General features: G+C 40.6%; 1 protein-coding gene and 1 long non-coding RNA gene across 21 annotated transcripts in view; one reads left to right on the top strand and one right to left on the bottom strand.

Moving 5' to 3' along the window:
- The window catches only part of LOC310826338, a 67,191-nt gene extending 59,372 nt beyond the window's left edge, over positions 1-7,819 (top strand). The window contains exon 2 of the long non-coding RNA XR_014555765.1: positions 7,775-7,819. This is a non-coding gene — a long non-coding RNA (uncharacterized lncRNA). The remainder of the gene's footprint in view (positions 1-7,774) is intronic.
- The window catches only part of BICD1 (BICD cargo adaptor 1), a 135,086-nt gene that overhangs the window by 74,008 nt on the left and 41,352 nt on the right, over positions 1-19,726 (bottom strand). For all 20 annotated transcript variants that reach the window (XM_083700094.1, XM_083700081.1, XM_083700097.1 and 17 more), the window contains exon 3: positions 9,834-10,046. In XM_083700094.1, coding sequence (XP_083556220.1) covers positions 9,834-10,046 — 213 coding nt within the window. The remainder of the gene's footprint in view (positions 1-9,833; positions 10,047-19,726) is intronic.

Below are 19,726 nucleotides of genomic sequence, written 5' to 3'. Positions count from 1 at the left end.
TATTATTGTTTAATTTGAAGGAATGGTTGCTGAAGTTGTTGGAGACAAAGTTGTTATGTTTGAGGAAAAAAATTACTGACATTATTATTATTATTATTATTATTATTATTATTAATAATAATAATAATAATTAGAGAACCCCTTTTGTAGTTTTAGTGGAAACAGGAATTAATCTATTTGGGTCAGAAGATTGGGAAGACATTGCCTAAAAGAAAGTAGGTGATATCCAACATTAGACAGAATACACCCATTTAAATCAATTATTTCAAAGAGTCTATTCTAGCTAATATTGGATGCCATCCATCTAAAGAAGAAGTTGGTGCACCATACTAAAATATGATAAACAATAATTTAACAGTGTCAATGACAACATTGTCACCTTGGTTTTTCTATAAAAAACAACCCAGCAAATAGGGAAGCTGTGAAAGGCAGCTATATATATCTGAAGCATTCGTCACCCAAAACCTCACTGAATCCTGAAGCTTAACTGGATTTGACCATTACAATGAAAGAGTGAGACCACTGTCTGACCTCTGAATGACCCTGTGTCCTCTTCCTGGATGCTGACTGGATTTGGCTGTTGAGAATGGCTAAAAGTAAACAGCTTGCCTGGCGCAGAATCATACATTTAAAAAGTCATTAAAGTGGAGTGCATGGGTTTCTCACTATCCACCTTCCTGCCATTTTCATCACTGCCATTTTTCACTTAGGGGTACTGAGGGAAATCACAGAACAAACTATTAGATTAGATAATGAGAGCCAAGAACCTATTTGCAGTATCATGAAAGTGCCAAATTGATAAAGAGTTTTAGGGTTTCAGTCAAAGAGAGAATTAAGGTATAAAGCATAATCTTCATGGAGAATGGAACCCAAGCACACATTGTAATGCATAGCATTGTCTCTTTTGCCTTTATCATTAGGACATCATTTTCTCTTTGGTATAATGTCATAACTGTCCCAGAAAAACAGGCAAAGTCTTTATTTTTATTTCTGTTTCATGAAAAACTATGCGAGTTGTATAGTAGTAACAAACTAGAAGCCAAAGTGGTGTTTGTTCAGTGGGAACCAACACAAAGGATGTTTTTCATGGGTGCCATTCACAGAAATGGTTTAAGAAGACAGTCTCATTTCAGGGGACACTAAGAAAAGGAACTATGTAAGAGCTGCTGTAAGAGCTGTAAAGTGCTGAAGTAAAACACTGATTTCCACCATACTCTATTCTTCTTGTGCATGGTTTTGCAGAGGTTGCAGCAATGAATGCTTCACTTGCTTTGATGGTAATTGGTAAAAACCTGTTTTCACTCTAATGTACCAAATAAGATAAAGTAAGAAATTGCATTATGATAAAGAAAATTGCATTATGATAAAGAATGAAAGCTTGTTCTCACAGTGATTGTTAGCCACACAGGAAAACACTTTGTCTGAGTAAGCTCACCTCGTAGTGAGTCAGTTATGCGTTCTTGCAGTCATGCACAGCATGTGGATTTTGTCTCATCAATACAAATATAACTTTTTCAGCAGATGCATAAAGCCAGCTCACAACATGGGCAAAGCTTTTCCGCCACTGCTGTACACTGAAGTTGCTATGGGAGGGGGTTGGTGCAGGGGGTGCTCTGTGTCAAATGCATAACAAACAAAAGAGGGATAAAACCCCCAGCAAAACACAGGAACAGTGGGGACTTTAGAAGCCATCCAGATTTGTGAAGCATGGTAGACAATGCGTTAAAACTTATCTGATCTGGGCAGATAACTGTACAACAGCTGCTGGGCTTGCAAAAAATAAAAAAAGAGCAGCCACTGGAGATTCTGGTGTGCCTGCAGGTTAGAAGACAGAATTAATGAACAGAAAATCTTCCATGATAGGAATGTTAATTAGTTCAATTAACACTATACACCTGGTTTTCAAGATATAAGATTGAAGGGGAAGGAGGTCAGAGGATCTGTCTTCTACACAGTATGTGTTTTGCCCTTCTATAAGACCTTATTCAGCAACAATTATGGGATAGTTGAGCAACTGGGCTTACTGTAGCTCCAAACAGGAAGTAGAAGAATGGGTATTTCACATGAGGAAAGAGATTCCAAGTAGAATGGATATCTCTTTGCATAGTTCAAAATCTACTTTGCGCTTTCACAGCTAATTTTGGCCATCTGAACTGATCTGTTGTATGGGCAAAATGGGCCACCAATAATCTTCTGCTTTTAGAATGGAATCTGTGCCCATTTCCCAGAAATAAGACCAATTTAGCCATTTAACAACTTTACTGAAACTTCAAAGCATGCAAGTAACAAATCAAAGATAAACTAAAGAAAGATAATTGATTACATAAACAATAGTTTAAAAATCATAGTAATAAAGTTATTTTCCTCTACTACTGTTCAAGAAAGAAAGATATAATGATATTACAAGGAGGGAAATGAACACAACCCTCCAAAGGCTACCAGTCATCCAAACCTAAATCAATAATTCTGTGGTTAAAATATTCCTACCAACGTTATAGCAATTAAAATAAAGGTTACATCAAAATAAGCTAGCAACTGAATTAGAAGATTAACATACTTTCCTCTTAATTTGGTGTAAATTATTCATAGTTACCAGGGTGCAGCTTTTAGTCTTACTCTAGAGTAGTCAAGACCACTCAAGTGCAACTCTGAGGCAAAGTTCAGTTGGAAAACTGGTGCAGAGCGAAAGAGTTATCCTACTTCCCCCAGTAGTGTAGTGTGATTCCAAACTACTCCCTCTTTTAGTTACCATTTTTTGTTTTTTGTTTTTAAAAAAGCGATTCTATTCTATTCATAGATCTCCTGTCCCACATCCAGTTTGGCTCCCAAATGTTAGGCAACATTTCACTCCTTCATTTGGAACATTTTATTAAAACAGTACTGTAACATAATTATTATTCTGCTCTGGTAAAAAAAAAAACTAGCACTCCCCCCCCATCACATTAGATGTAAAAGCATTGGGTAATGAAGGGACAGGTTACCCAAACCTAAAGTGCAGCCACCCGAGCAGGGGCCCAAACTTCCCAAATTCTTTCTTCAAGGATTCATGGCAGATCTTATAGACTGTAAATATCCTGACCCCGCTGACGCAAAGACCTTGCAAGACAGGCCATCAGCCCACGTGCCCAGAGATGGCACCAGGAGTATTCCTATAGTGGGGTGACCTTTCTACCCCAAGATAAGAGTGCAGAAACAGGAATATCTGTTCGTGCTCAAGGATGTAAGCTTACGTGTACAAACTTACGACACTGGATTCGTAACCTGTCCCTTCAGTAGTTTGCCTCAAATTGTAATTATTCCCAAAACATAAACACAATGACATCTGGATGTTTGCAAATCAACATTTCAGATTAACAACAGGCTGGCTGAGCTGTTTGCTGTTCAGTTCAGTTCAGTTCCAGCTTACAAATAAAGAGCTGCTTTGGAGAAATCGCCGCGTCGTCTGATATGTTCACCCACAACTTAACACTGAGCACACTATCAATATGTGTAAGAGATTCAGGAACTAAGTATTTACCATCTCAAAGGAATGGCCAGGCTACCCAGAAAAGGCAATCAGATAAGGCATTATCAGGTATCCTGGCAGACAGGAGGGAAGCAACACACTCAAATTTCTGCTGAGGACCGCCTCCTTCTGTGATGTATGTATGATGTTTTTGGGGGTGGTCGTGAACCACAGGGTAGGCAATTTCAAAAGTCTATATAAGAGCTTGCACATGGATGTTCTGGGTTCCTCTTCTCCCTTCCTGTGTGGGAGGAGTGGGGGACCCTGTTGCAATAGTTTAATAAAAATCATTCTTACTAGCTGCTTTGCTTCTCAATACTCTCTGGTTGGCCTCTGTTATTTTCTCCTGATAGAGAACCTACAGAGGGACTCTATATGGGCTCTTGGATATCCCATAAGGGAAAAAGGAGGTTTTTTTCTTATAACAGTCACAATTTAAAAAAAAAATAAGAAGAAGACAGATGTATTAAAGATGCATGTCAAGAAGTACAGTTAACACAAGGGAAAAACAATGGACCAATTCAACAAATAAATGAAAAAAACCAAGATATAATAATGTCATAACTTAAAATTAGGTGCTCTACCCCACTTATGGTTTATACTATATGCTCTTAGTATGTGACTGGTGTGGCAAGTTGCTCAATCAAAAATAGCTTTATGGGTAGAGATTCAGTCAAATGAGAGAAATCCTTCACAATTTATGTCTTGCTTGTGCTTCCAATGTTGCTTTGAGCACAGAATAATTTACCTAACTTCACAGCACACTCCGACTCACAAACTTTCATCTTAAAGTTACTAGATTTCACCCGATGTAATAACTAATGACTGAACCATCTAGATTTATACAGATGAGAGAGCACTACTGAGAAACATGAGTGCTGATCCGCCTTTGGTGTATTGATTTTCTGGTTAAAAATAACTTATGTCAATTCCAGACATAAGTCAATTACTGGCAGCTTTTGTACTTGCTTTAACAGCTGAAGGGACACTTTTTGCAAACTTTGCAGCCTGATGTAGGTTCTTGATAAACAGCAGGGCAGGCTTGGCTCTGATTTACAACCCATGATTTACCAGCATTTGCTGCAGGTCTCCTACTACTGCAACTTTGCAACAAAAATTATCCTGCAATTACTATATCACAAAAACACTAAAGTAACTTACTTGCCAGCAAATATGATTACGGCAAACTCTAAGGATTAGAGGATGATGATGATGGTGATGATTATTATTTTATTTGTACCTTGCCCATCTGACTGGGTTGCCCCAGCCTCTCTGGGTGGCTTCCAGCATTTACAAAAACAAAAATAAATATTAAACATTAAAAACATAAAGAAATATAAGCAACTTTCTACCAATATAGAAAAGTTTTCTTGCCTGGTCACCTGGAAGTGATTTATACTCACACTAGGCAACTGGGCAAGGATTTATGAATAAAAGATTATAGAGTGGTGTCAAGTGGGGGAGCAGAAAGCTGGAGGAGATGTAAATGGTCCATTTTCCCATTGGGGGGTCTTTGAGAGAACCTTAAGTATCAAATCACACTGGTCCTAACTATTGTTATGAGAATTTTAACTTCTTAGATATGTAACAAATGTTCATAAATGTACCAAGCAAACACATACATAAATATATAAACCACATGTCTGGAGCAGCAAGGAATGCAGTCCTGAAACCATTTTGACTCCCAAACTGACCAAATGTTCCTCTACAAGGAGGGAGAGGGTGAGGGAACCTTCCCATTGTCTCAGGAATTAAGTGATTACCATCTCAAAGGACGCACCTAGGACTTGCCAATCGTCAGGTCGGCGGTTCGAATCCCCGCGGCAGGGTGCACTCCCGTTGCTCGGTCCCAGCGCCTGCCAACCTAGCACTTCGAAAGCACCCCAGGTGCAAGTAGATAAATAGGGACCGCTTACTAGCGGGAAGGTAATCGGCGTTTCGTGTGCTGCCCTGGCTCGCCAGATGCAGCTTGTCACGCTGGCCACGTGACCCAGAGGTGTCTTCGGACAGCGTTGGCCCCCAGCCTCTTAAGCGAGATGGGCGCGCAACCCCAGAGTCGGTCACGACTGGCCTGTATGGGCAGGGGTACCTTTACCTTTACTATCTCAAAGGAATAGCCAGACTACCAGGAAAGGCAATCAGATAAGGCATTATCAAATAACCTGGCAGACAGGAGATAAACAAAGCACTCAGATTTCTGTTGTGAACTGCCTTTTCTATGATGTAGGGATGATGTATCTGGGGGGTGGTCTTGGGCTACACCCCTTCTGTATGTATGATGTCTCTGGGGGTGGTCTTGAGCTCCAGGGCAGGGAATTTCAAAATGTCTATATAAGGGGAGGCACACCTTTGTTCTGGGTCCTCCTCCTGTCCTGCTTGTGAGGGGAGCACCCTGTTGCAACAGAGGAAGCTTCTCAATATTCTGTGGTTGGGCTCTGTTATTTTCTCCTACTGATGGAGAACCTACAAAGGACTCTATAAGGGCTCTTGTATACCTCATAAGGGAATAAGGGCAGATTTTGTTTACAACACTATTCTAGGTGGCTCTGAGGGAATATTGCTAGGTCACCACATGCTCTGGTAAGTAACATGTTATTGGGGCTGGGTATAAAACCTAAAAAAAGGGATTCCAAACATAGACCAGGAACAGTGGGCTATACACCTTGGCATTGCTCTACCATGCTGCCAGTGAGTACAAGGCATGTGTGAGAACTGCAATCAGCATGCCCTTGGAGTGCCAATGTGTCCATGTGCACTGGGATATGCTTGCTGTGCATGTGTATGTTGGCGACTGGCCATGCATGTGTGAGGCAGGGTGTGTGTGCATGGTAGATGGTGTGTTGGCATGTGTTTGTGGCCACAGGTGATTTTTACCTGCGTAAGCCCCTGCCACCTGTCTCCAAACAGCATTTGGATGCAGTGGTTTTTGCACCAGCACATCCCTGGTATCCGCACAAAATGGCATAGTTTATGTATTTCCATAGTTTATCTATAATGAGAATGGAATGTCTGAATTACTAAGAATGCCCATTTAATTTACTTTCTGCAGTGTGCCCTGCATTCACAATATTTACAAACAGCAGAAATAGAGCAAAAACACTAAAAGGCACTTTCTTTAGGATCTCATGTGAAAACAGTGTAAGCTCTTGAGATACAGAGCCCCCTGTGTGTGCCATGATGAAAATCTGCACCCTCTTTGTTTAGCATACATAGGCAATCTCAACTCCCCAATCTACAGAAAATCCCAAGGATTACTTCTGGCAATAAAGAGCCAATAAACAAAGGATCATTCATTAAAAGCAAGTAGGCAGGAAGGCTTCCAGCTAAGTTAATTGACCTTTGAGGGAGAAAATGCAGCTTCCTAAACTGCAAGAAATGATGCAACCAATAAGTTAAACAATTAACTGCTTAAGGCACTTTGAGAAACAGTGAAAAACACTCAATGCAGATGAGGCACTGAATTTTCTGGTAAAAAAATATTTCTGAAGAAAATAAACGTTTGACTATAGAAGAATTCTGATCTGAGAATGAACAGGGGCTAGCATAACTAACCAACCAACCAATCTCCTTTATTGTAGCACCTCTGCTTGTGGTTAACGCTTAGCTGGAATGAAATATTCAACGCAGCAATAGAGAAATTAAAATAGTAATTTATTTGTCAGACAAATAAATGAGAGGCACAGTGGTATTGTTACCAAGTTCTGGCCTGCTCTCCTGCCATTCTGGCCAGCACTTATATTTCCTTAATCCAGCCCCCTTGCTCCTCCTGTGGCTGCCTCTGTCCAATCAGCCTGGTTGAAATTCCTATTGGCTGTTTGCTAGAACCAATCACAAAAGATACACCCACTTCCTTCTGTCCTTTTATGGAACACAAAGAGCTATATATAAATGACAAATAAGTAGTAATATATCTTACATGTGTCTCAACAAGGAATCTTAATTACCAGCTCACCTCTTGCCCTCCTTGCCCTATTGCCTTCCAAAACAGATAGTTAATCTTGAATTTTTATCTTCAACAGATGTCAAGGATCTTGAGTTCACATCAACATTGAAAGATCTCCTTCATTTGAAGGTTTCTAAACAAAAAGCCTGACAACTATATATCAGGAGTGCTCTATGGCGTCTCCTGTCTGGCAGGGGGCTAGGCTGGTGGCTGACTTAATTTCAGGATAGTTAAAACTCTTACAACTATATGAAATAAGAATCTAGCATTTCTTAAATCCTTTGCATAATTACATTTAAGCCAATATATTTAATACATTATCATAGGTAGCCTTTTAAAAGGAATAAGGCCTTTGTAAAGTAAAAAAGGAACTCAGTAAAAAAACAGCTTCAAAAAAGAAGCCTCTTCAGTTTACACCCCTCCTTTCACCCCTCCTTTCCCATTAGCTCTTCCCAACATTTATTGCCCTTTAACTCTCTCAGTTTAAAAAAAGAAACAGCTTTAAAAGATTTCCTAAAAATGCTCTATTTTTCTGCCAGCTAGATGCCTCTCCATTGCTCTTGGCCTTTTTTTAACCTTAGGAAGAAGATATGGCTCATTTTACTGGGAGGCACATGGTATCATTTTATTATTTACTCATTCCTAATTATGTTTATCTCTGCTTTTTTATCTTCTGTAACATGTAGGATCAGTGTCCTCGCTCTCAGCCTGTAATTTCCTTTTTTACGACTTTGAGAATTGTTTTCTGCTATAAATCAGGGGGCCCCTTGTCTAGGAGGAAAAAACATTGCCAAGGCCTTTTAGGCAGCTGGTCTTTTGCCTGGCATGAAACATTTGAAAATCTTTAAGATACAGGCCCTAATTGAAATATATAAGCTTTGATAAAAAATGCAGGCTTATGATTAGATGCCTCATTATTGGTATAAAAAAGTGCATCGTATACATGGATCAGAACACAGCACAGTTAACAAAACATAGTAGGAGATACTTTGGGATAAAACTGGCCAGACATCATGAGGAAATTTCATAGCATCACTCAAAAATCTTGCCACATTCTCCACAATGTCATTACTACAATTGTTCAGCAGATAAGACACTCTGGAAGAGTCAGTGCAATAAATCCCATCCTTCAATAAGGGGCCAAATACTTACCATATATTTTTGCATAAAATGGACAATAAAATAAAACGTGTGTGACAGTTTTGACCTGTTTTGTGCCACAAGGGCAGTATCTTTCAGATTATGGGATTTTCAAGAATCTACCTTGCAAAGCTGCAGAGGGTAAAACATTAAATATTGCAAGGGAAAGAGCTCTGTGTAGGTGGGGATCGTAAAGCTGGTGTAAATATGGAGTGTCCTGGCCAAACGAGGATGGAATTCCCAACCCCAATAGGGAACAGGTTTTGTTGGCTGCACTGCATAGGGTTTGGAATTCAATATCTAGGATTCTGTGCTTGATTGTCTGAAACGCTTCCAATTGTGGGAGCATAAGCGGTGACTCGAGTGATAGGCCACTGGAGCCAGATCAGAGCACCAAGGAAGTGGACAAGCACACACAGAAAGCATAATGAAAACCTGCAAGTACCACCATGAGTATTTGACTCTGCTCTCTGCAAAACCAAACAACAGACATGGCCTTGATTGTCTAGAGACTTGATTCATCTTTGTTCTCTTCTACTAGGGTAAAGGGACTGACCACCTGTCTAAACTAGAGGGACAGCACATGACCAACATAGGAAAGGGGGGGAAATCCTCTGTGTGCACTTTTATTATCTGCTTATTAACAGGGACACAGGTGGCACTGTGGTCTAAACCACTGAGCCTCTTGGGCTTGCTGATCAGAAGGTTGATAGTTTGAATCCGCTCAATGGTGGTGAGCTCCCATTGCTCTGTCCCAGCTTCTGCCAACCCAGCAGTTTGAAAGCACTCCAGTGCAAGTAGATAAATAGGTACTGCTGCGGCGGAAAGGTAAAACGATGTTTCTGTGCGTTCTGCCACTCGTCACAGTGTCCCGTTGTGCCAGAAGCAGTTTAGTCATGCTGGCCACATGACCCGGAAAGCTGTCTGTGGACAAATGCCGGCTCCCTTGGCCTGAAAAGTGAGATGAGCGCTGTACCTCATACTCGCCTTTGACTGGACTTAACCATCCAAGGGTCCTTTACCTTTACCTATCTGCTTATTGTTAAAATGTTGTGGTATTCTGCTTAAAGATATTAATTCATGAATTGATCTAGTTTGGCATAGTGTTGTCTTCTTTCAGATGGAATCTAAACAAACCTGTGACTACTTTTAATTGGCCTAAAAATGGAAATACAATGCTACATTTTAAACAAACTGTAATTAGAATCCAGTCTACATCTCACACCACTTTTAAACCAGATTTACCTCTTTTAAGTCGTGCACAATCGCCGTCAGTCGTTCATTCTCTGCCTGAACGTTGGTAACAACAGCCCTACTTTGTTTCAATTCATTCTGCATTTCCAAAATCTTCCCTAGGTAATAGGCTTCCTTTGATGCAGACTCCTGGAGGAGTGTCTCCTCACGTGTCTCACCATCTTCAGCTACTTTGCGGTGTACTGAGAATGACTGTCCAAATGCCTGCAAGAGTAAAAAAAGGACTATTGAAATGAAAAAATATAAATATGTCATTAGGGATGTGCTGTATAATTTGAGAGACTAACTGTCACTATATAAAATGCTACGGTCATTAGAAATAAGGGGGGGGGGGAAATCTGAATATTAGTAGAGGTTAGAATGCTGGATTAGTGCTGGTCTGACTCAGGTTCAAATTTGCACTCAGCTATGAAGCTCACTTGATAACACTGGCCTAGTCACTATCTCTTAGCCTAGCCTATCCCCCACCTTGAGCACCTTGTAAGGAAAGTTAAGACATAAACCGCATAAATGATCAATAGCAGAAGCCAAGCAAAAGATACCCCATACAAATCAGTGTGATCAATTAATTTAAAATATGTATTGTCAGGGTGTCAGGGACAGAGAGCGAGGGGGAGGGGTCCCAGGGCGACGAGGAAGAGGACGACGACGACCCGAGGTTGTCAGTGAGTCCGTCAAGTGAATCCGAGGATTCCCAAAAGGGAGCCCCCCTGGTCAGGCCAAGGGGCAGTAGAGAGGGAAGCAGTCAGAAGCAGGGGAACGAAGAGGGAATCCCCAGTGGGGGTTGGAGATCGGGACCGGCCTCTCCGTCGGAACGGAGTGAAGGGGGTGGAGTTGCCAGTGTGTCAGAAAGAGCAGAACAGGAAGCAGAGAGGGGAAGGAGTTTGGAGCAGAACGTCCTGCCGGAAGGGGAGGAGTGTAGTACCGAGAGTAGCGTAACGGTCGAAAGGAAGGTCAGAGGCAACGTACGTGCGCCAAGTTCAAATGTGGAGGCGCGCGGAAATGAGGAGAGCCCTGAGGAGGAGCCTGGTCCCAAAGCACGAAGGAGGGGGGAGCAGGCGTCAGAAGACTCAGCCTCGGGGGAGTCCCGGAGGGAGGGAGCACAGGGGGGCAGGAAGACCCTGCGGAAAAGGAAGGAGAGGAAAAGGTGGAGCAGTACAAGCCTCTTAAGCTGGTGCAGGGGCGGGACTGACTCAGAGGGGACTTCTAACATCTAAGGGTAACAGATGCTGAGCCACGGAGCTTGGATGTAACGACAACAATGTTCTTCAATAAAACCTTTTTGTATATAACTTGGACTGGACTTTGGTCTCTTGTGAGCTGGGACCTCGGGTGGCTCTGACATGTATGTTTCTTAAACAGGTGTAAGAGATTCCCCAAGCAAACACTATTAACTGAATAACTGCAAAACAGATTTTTCATAAACAATAATAACAATGAAAACAATTAAAATCTGTCACAGTTGCAGAACTAGATTACACCAAGCTGGAAACTAAGTTCTGGATATCTTACAAAAATCAGGTCAATTCTCTTTGAAACATGCCCCTCTACAACATTTAGACAAACGTCATATGGTTTGAACACACACACACACACACACACATATTCATAAATATGTTTTTCACCTACATATGTGATGGGTGGAAAGCAATGTTGTAATAGTAGTAGTAAACATTAAACATTTAAAAAACTTCCCTATACAGGATTGCTTTCAGACAGCTCAAGGGTTGAATTAACTCCATAATCTCCAACACTTCTTCAATGAAAATAGGAACATCCTAAGGAAAGGCAGGACATTCTGGGATCAAATCAGAAACTGCGACTGCTTCTCTAAATTAGGGGTGTCCCTGGAAAATAGGGACACTTGGTGGGTCTGCTGTTGGTATTTCCAGAAGACACTTGAGTGTTAAAACCAACTTACTAAGATTGTTAAATTTCAACACAACTGAGACTTTTAACGTTGATTTCAATACTCCAAGTTGTTCATCCATAGCAGTGACCAGAGGAGGAATGTGTAGTGCCAGGGAAGAGGCACCAGATGGTGGTGATCCTATTTAAACTTAACTGTTGCAGGGGTCCCTTTACATCAACACAAGACCTTTTATGATCTATGCATAGCCAGCATAAAGTAATGGCTTAGCCAGCGGCAGAGCTAAGAAGCATGAGAACAAAGGAACTAGCTCACTTCAAAGACTGCCTTTGACAGCATAACATCATTAACATCTGTATCAAAGACTATGTAATCTTGCCAGAGGGCCTCTGCAGACACTATATAAGGCCCCAGCTCCAGCAATTCAATGGTACTTCGGCTATGGGCGCCTGGCACCTCACACTGGCCTGATAAGGGGTGCCATCAGCCGTTGTAGTTGGGGTCCCCCATGGCAGGAATGACAGATGGCTGAGCTAGCTTTGCAACTTTAAGTATTCCGTTATATCCTTTAATTATATTTACTTTGTAGATCAGCACCTGTTTCTGTGCTTATTATTTTAGTAATTAATAAAGTTTGCTTCTGCTATTTGTTGTCCTCCATTTACTGAGAATCGAAAGAACCTGATGCTTAGTGGTTGCTCCTGACCGGGGTAATTATTGAGCAGGCAGGACATAATGATCGCTAAGAGAATACCTTCATCAGCTCCAGCTACAACAGTATCTCCCATATTGGTCTCTACAACCACAGCAGGCACTGTATCCTTCCAACTGTTTGACTTCACCTCCAAAGGCAAACTCCTCCATTGTCTCCCAGACAGATGGATGTCAACAAGCTATGATTTTTTGTAACTGTTAAGATGCACCTCAGTTAATTAATCCCTAGACACACTGTGGTGACATCCCAGTTCTGTATCGTCTGATAGCTTTGCATGATGCCAGTCTGCCAGCAATAGTAGCTGTCACTTCTGTAGCAGTGCCAACACAAGTGCAAAGTCCTAATATGGCTTGTGACACAAGTAAGACACCGCAGAACACCACCACAGCATCTTACCCTACATTTATTTAATGGTGCAGTACCTCACATGAGTATGCTTACAGTCAATAATTTCTCTTAATTTTAACCAATATAATTAAGCTACTATATCTACCTCCCAGGCTCCTGGGTTGTCCCTGCAATGGTGCTGTTGCAGCATGTTCTCCAGCAATGTGCTGGTACCATAGTCACCAGCCTTCTAGCCCAAGTACAACAACTGAGTGACTGGATGGATTTAACTGGTTGACAGCTATGAATAATAAATGATTTTACTGTTTCAGGGGGGGGAAATAAATTCAAGTCACAACTTAGTGAGTTCCTGTTACACGTGCTTAAAAAAATATCCCTGTACTTTTTCCTGCTGCTTGATATATAGCATAATGAAAACTGTACCAAGGATGAGTTAAAGAGAAATGAAAGTGAATATATCATTTTCCCTTTAAACACTAGTTTTAATGCATATTGCCTTTTGAATATGTAACTACTAGAGTACCACTGAACTGCTGGAGTGGCTTTTTCTTAGTGTCTGCCAAATACCTCTCAATAATGCTAGAGATTATGCATGCACACATATCAAGGGTATAAGAAATAGCCATATTCTGAGAGCATAACAATATTCATGCAAAAGAGATGGATTTTTGCCAAACAGTTAAACCATTAACTATTAGCATGCAAAGGTTTAATGGGGAAACATGTCCTTACATTTATGATCAAATCGTTAAAGGAAGTTTTATGTGAAAGTTAGAAAGAGAATTGGCAGATGTCACATTGTCATGGATCACACAACATGCTAGACCATGGTTTGTTTATCCAAAGGGTATATCACCATATCATAAAACAGCAAGGCAGTACAGAACAATAAGTATACAGTACAATAAAACATAATACACTATTAAAACGCAGTACAAAATAATCTTTAAAATAAATGGACAATCAACTAGCTAGGCCTTTTGGCATAAAAATTAATTCAAAGGTCATGTGAATGTCAAAAGCGAGCATGTCTGATGGAAGAGTATGCCACAGTATGGGACCATTGACATAGTTGGCCTCTAACATGGGGGAAAACTAGCACTAGTGCTCTGTATGACCTCAGTGACTAAGTTAGGATACTAGGACTCAGGCAATCCTTAAAGTATACTGGATCCAAATTGTTTGGGGCTTTTCATATCAACACAAGAGCTTTAAACTTGGTCCAGCAGCATATGGGCAGCAAAGGTGTCACAAGCTGTCAGTCATCTGCCCCCCATCAGAAGTCTACTCTCTGAATACAGCACAATCTGGAATGCCCAGAGCAGCCCCAAGGCAAGTGTCACATAGAGAGCATAGCAGTATTCCAGTCTGGAGCTTACCAATGCAGGTTACCAAAACTATAACAGATAACTGTATCTGGGATTCATGCCAATATATTCTAAAAGGCATGGGAAGCATTTGAATGACATATCTGGCTTCCCAGAATGGCTGTTATTAAGGAAAAGAAAGTACAGTCATACCTCGGATTACAAATGCTTCGGGTTGCGTGATTTCGGGTTGCGCACTGCACCAAACCCGGAAGTACTGGAATGGGTTACTTCCAGGTTTCGGCGCTTGTGCATGCGCAGAAGTGCTGAATCATGACCCGTGTGTGCGCAGACGCGGTGCTGTGGGTTGCGGACGCTGTGGGTTGCGAACGTGCTTCCCGCACAGATCACGTTCGCAATCCGAGCGTCCACTTTATCTACCTTTGTGACACACAGAAATTCTCATATTCTACTGGAAACAAATCTATTAGTCCAAGATAAGTTATAGATTTTCTTTTCATAGCAAAATATCCTCCTAGTATGTAAGAGAAATAGATGGTTGGAGTACAAATACAACATAACATGATAAATGCAAACTTTAACAAAGCACAGGAAAGCCATTCAAGCTGCTCACCAGATAATGCTTATATCCAACAATGAGCTTCTCAATGACCTGGTTTGTATGTAACAATAGGTCAAATCATGGCTTATTGCAGAAGTAGGAAATATGTTCTAGCCAGCAGGTCAGGTCATTATCTCCCATGAACCAAATTTGACAGGAAGTGGGGCTTTGACACAATGATGTCAAATCTGACACAGTGGTGTCAAATCTGACACAGTGATGTCATAAATTCAAAGCATCACACGCAGCTTGCAAGATTCCCTTGTGGTGCTTTTAAGTGCCACTTGTTGTCAAATCCTGGCTTGTCTTCCTTCAGACAAACTGCAAGCTCTAGCCAAGCATTGTTCTATAACTTCGCAAAAAGTAGTAGGCAAACCATGAGCCCATTTATTATGGCACAGGGTTTTGCAAATGGGACAGTCCACTTCATCAGTTGCTTCTTGTTGTTGTTGGCATCTGTTTGTCTTGAGTGACAATGCAGTGTGCCTCTGAGGATGAAGTCAAATTGCTGCATTAGCAGCACCAAAGTGACCTTCCAGGGTACAAGCCCAGTGTATTCTGAGTTGCCCAGATGCCCTTGGCCTCGCTGATGTGGTCCAAAGGAAAGCAGAGCAACAGCTTGGCTGCAGGAGTTGCTGGAAGGAGATGTACAAGGCGCCATTCAACCATCTTAGGGACTCCACTCTGGATTTGTGTAGGGTTTACTCCTTAGTCTTTTCTTTTCCCAAAAATACTCTGCAAGGTAGTGGAGGTTTCAGATCAGAGTTTTCCTTCTCCTAGATGGGCTGCCTTCCCAGCTTGATGAACCCCATCTGCTCCTCATCATTAAATGCATACATTAAATATTCTCATGTACAAGTGTATATTTTAGGGAAGAGGGAGTCTTTTCCTGAAAAATTCTAACATGGTTACCCCTTTAGGAATCTATATAATTCCTATTTAAAAAACAAACAAACACTGAAACCATCGTGACTATTCTATAAATTAGGGGGGAAATGTTTTTTCTTTCTTCTGTTTCAGCACAGCAATACAGACAGATGCCAGACCATAGGCAGAGAGACTACTTTCTTCCTGCTCAGCTTTCTCACTTTCCTCCCGTGCTGGGCAGGGGAAAAAGAGGTTTATGCCAGGTGTTATATGGGTCCTCTTCCCACCTGTCAATCTGACGAGCATTTTGCATATAAAAATCAGCAGCTCTGAATACAAATTTAACTTTAACAAGCTTATTTGTAATAGTTGCCACATAACTACACAATCTTGGATGTCTCCCGCCCATGGCAGCAATCCATTTATTCAAAGCAGCTGTGGGATATTGGGTGGGTGGAGTGGAATTCTAAATACTATTTTCAAGTGCATAAAATTAGTAATGGAAAAATGCTACTTAAAATATTCCTTATCTTCAAAAAAGCTTATTTGAAACTGGCACCACTACAAACATGAAGCACACTCTCTCACACTTACTGATTAGCTGCATATGTTGATTAGCTGCATTTTCATTTTAACCTTTTTTTTACTTTGGAAAAAATGATGCATAAACACTGTCTTCTTGATATAGCAAGAAAATATAGCAAGAAAATTTATTTTAGAAAACAATTGAACTGGAAAGTTGAAATGGTAGTAGACACTGGCCATGTTCACACATCACTTACCGGAAATGTGCATAAGAGTATCATGGGGGACTTTGTCAAAAGCTTTACTGAAATCAGGATACACTATGTCCACATCATTTCCCTGATCCACCAAGTTTGTCATTCCATCAAAAAAAGAAATCAGATTATTCTGACATGACTTATTTTTGAGAAACCCATGCTGGGTCTTAGTAATTATAGCATCCTTTCTTAAATGCTCACAGACCAACTGCTGAATTATCTGTTCTAGGACCTTCCCTGATAACGATATTAATTTCATCGGTCAGTAGTTACCTGGGTCTTCCTTTTCCCCACTTTTGGGACAACATTTGCCCAATGTTAGCTGTATACCACTGATATGTAGACATGCAGCACTTATTGGGCTTTACTCTCCTGGTAAAAGTATTCAAGCTTTCAAATTATTTTTTAAATATTTTTGATTCGCCCCAATCCCCCCAAAAAATTCTGGGAGTGAATCCCTGCCAATTATCCCTCAGATGACCAGCAAGTAAAATGGAAGAGATGGTACATGCAAAATCCAGTCCATGTACATTTTGGAATCCATCTGAAGCTCGTGCAAATTTGCTACATAGGCTTTATTTTGAAAACAGCCCACCAAGCAATGCTCTTTTATTAAAAACTAAAATGCTAACATAGCAACATATGCTGAGCACCTAGAAAACACGTTTTTCTGCTTACCATTGGTTTTCTGCTTCTGTAAGAACTGTGCAATTAATTTAGAATCTCCACTACTAAATTGTCTATGTTCCAGACAATTTTAGAAATGGAAGCACTAATTTTGTGCTTCTCACTCTGTGCATGCTTTTCTATCATCAGTATGTATCAAAACCATTTTTATTACTTATTTTTCCTAATGCAATACTCATTCCTGATTGATAAATAAAATCAAGCTAAATGGTATCAAGCTAAGGCACATGCTATTTAAATAGTGATGTGGCAATTAGAAGAAAGACAAAAAACAGATCTTCTTCCTTCCTCACTTTCCTTGTCATAACACATCCTACCTTCATGTTTCGTTTTTTATTTATTACTGCATGTAACAAGCTTTGTGTTTAATTATTTATAAAATTTAATAGTCTCATATGTCATATCTAGCATTACATATGCCAGCAGTCTTTCATTACCAGTTTCCGGAAACCTGGCCAGAAGGTTATTTGTGAGTTCCTTAATCCTGGGGTCTTTTAATAAGAGCATGCATTATAGAAAACAAAAGGAGAAAAGAAAAACAAATCCAAGCTACTGTGGGCTTTTAAAATCAATACTAGGTTTCTTGAAGACTTGCCAGAAAAATACAGATAGCCAATACAATTGTTTTATCCAATTCCTGCAAGGCAGCAAAGGCTTTCCTTCTCCTAGATGGGCTACCTTCCCAGGTTGACAAGTCCCATCTGTCCCACACTTCCCTCTACAGCACATGCCAAAACTGCCTACTTGACCGTTGGATCCACTATTGTAGCACCCTGCTTGTGGTTAACGCTTAGCTGGAATGAAATATTCAACGCAGCAATAGAGAAATTAAAATAATAATTTATTTGTCAGACAAATAAATGAGAGGCTCAGTGGTATATGGTTACCAAGCTCTGGCCTGGCCTCTTGCCATCCTGGCCAGCACTTATATTCCCTTAATCCAGCCCCCTTTGCTCCTCCTGTGGCTGCCTCTGTCCAATCAGCCTGGTTGAAATTCCTATTGGCTGTTTGGTAGAACCAATCACAAAAGATACACCCACAAAAGATACACCCACTTCCTTGCCCTTATAAGGGAGACAAAGAGCTATATATGTGACAAATAAGTAATAATATATCTTACATGGAATCTTAATTACCAGCTCACCTCTTGCCCTCCTTGCCCTATTGCCTTCTAAAACAAATGTTTAATCTTACATTTTTATGTTCAACAGATGTCAAGGATCTTGAGTTCACATCAACATTGAAAGATTTCCTTCATTTAAGGTTTCTAAACAAATGCCTGACAACTATATATCAAGAGTGCTTGGATGGCGTCTTCTGTCTAGCAGGGGGGCTAGACTGGTGGCTGACTTAATTTCAGGATAAATACAACTCTTACAACCATATGAAATAAGAATCTAGCATTCCTTAAATCCTTTGCATAATTACATTTAAGCCAATATATTTAAGCTAATATATTTCATTCACTTATCATAGGTAGCCTTTTAAAAGAATAAAGCCTTTGTAAAGTAAAAAGGAACTCAGTAAAAAACAGCTTTAAAAGATTTCCCAAAAATGCTCTTTTTTCTTCTAGCCAAGCCAGTTGCCTTTTTCACTGCTCTTGGCCTTTCAACCTTAGAAAGAAGATCTGGCTCATTTTACTGGGAGGCACATTGGTATTATTTTACTATTTACCCTTGCCTTTAATTGTGTTTTCTCAGTCTGCAAGGGCAGCATATGTAATTCTCCCTTTTTATGACTTTGAGAATTGTTTTTCTACTATAAATCAATGGGGCCCCCTTGTCTTAGGAGAAAAACCTCTTGCCAAGGTTCTTTCTGCCTGGCATGAAACATTTGAAAATCCTTTTTTAAGCTCATTTTTAAATACAAGCCTTGATTGCAATATATAGAAGCTCTGATAAAAATGCAGGCTTATGATTAGGTGCCTCACTATTGGTCTCATCTGCTCAATCTGCCAGAGCCTGTCTTCGCATGCAGGGAAAGTTCCTAACTCAAGGACGGTTTGATACCCCTCAGCTGTAAACTAGACCTGTAAACAACAGTTATTTAATGTGACTAAATCTGCTATAAAACAATAGGCTCTTCACACATTATATGCTTTACACATGAACTCAAATACCTGTTCATTGTGTGCATTACAAATGTTCGTTGCTGGCCCTATATATCACCAGATGCAACTACAAAGGATCTGTGTTGGGTCATACCTTCCTACTGGTCACATGACCCAGAAAGCTGTCTGTGGAGAAATGCCGGCTTGTTGGGTTGAAATAAACGACAGACGAATGACAAGTGTCATATGGGAGGCATCTCTCGAGCATGTCTCGGGGAGTCCCTTTTATTGAATATTACAGCATTGCCACATATGTGCTTGTTGCTGATTGGTTAACACAAATACAATGCAAGGGTTGCATATAGGCATTAATCACCAGTAGATTAAAGGTTGGGAAAGGGAACACAGAACTGGACAGGCATGAAAACCTCCTTATTAAACTATTACTAGTGATTGATATAGCAAGACTTAAAAGAACATAACTATCGCATTCCGTAGGTGTGGTCAACCATGCATTAAGAACAGGCCAGGGTACATGTTTCATGAACTCAATGGGAACTGAACATTCTAGGGTGGATGAGGAAGGAATGCTTCAGCTTAGAGCGGTTTGCCAGAGTCATGTGCAGAAGCAAAACT

The sequence above is a fragment of the Podarcis gaigeae genome (assembly GCF_964106915.1).
Source record: "Podarcis gaigeae genome assembly, chromosome: 10".
NCBI classification, from domain to species: domain Eukaryota; kingdom Metazoa; phylum Chordata; class Lepidosauria; order Squamata; family Lacertidae; genus Podarcis; species Podarcis gaigeae.
The sequence above is the reverse complement of the archived record's forward strand: the minus strand, read 5'-3'. Positions and strand labels throughout refer to the sequence as shown.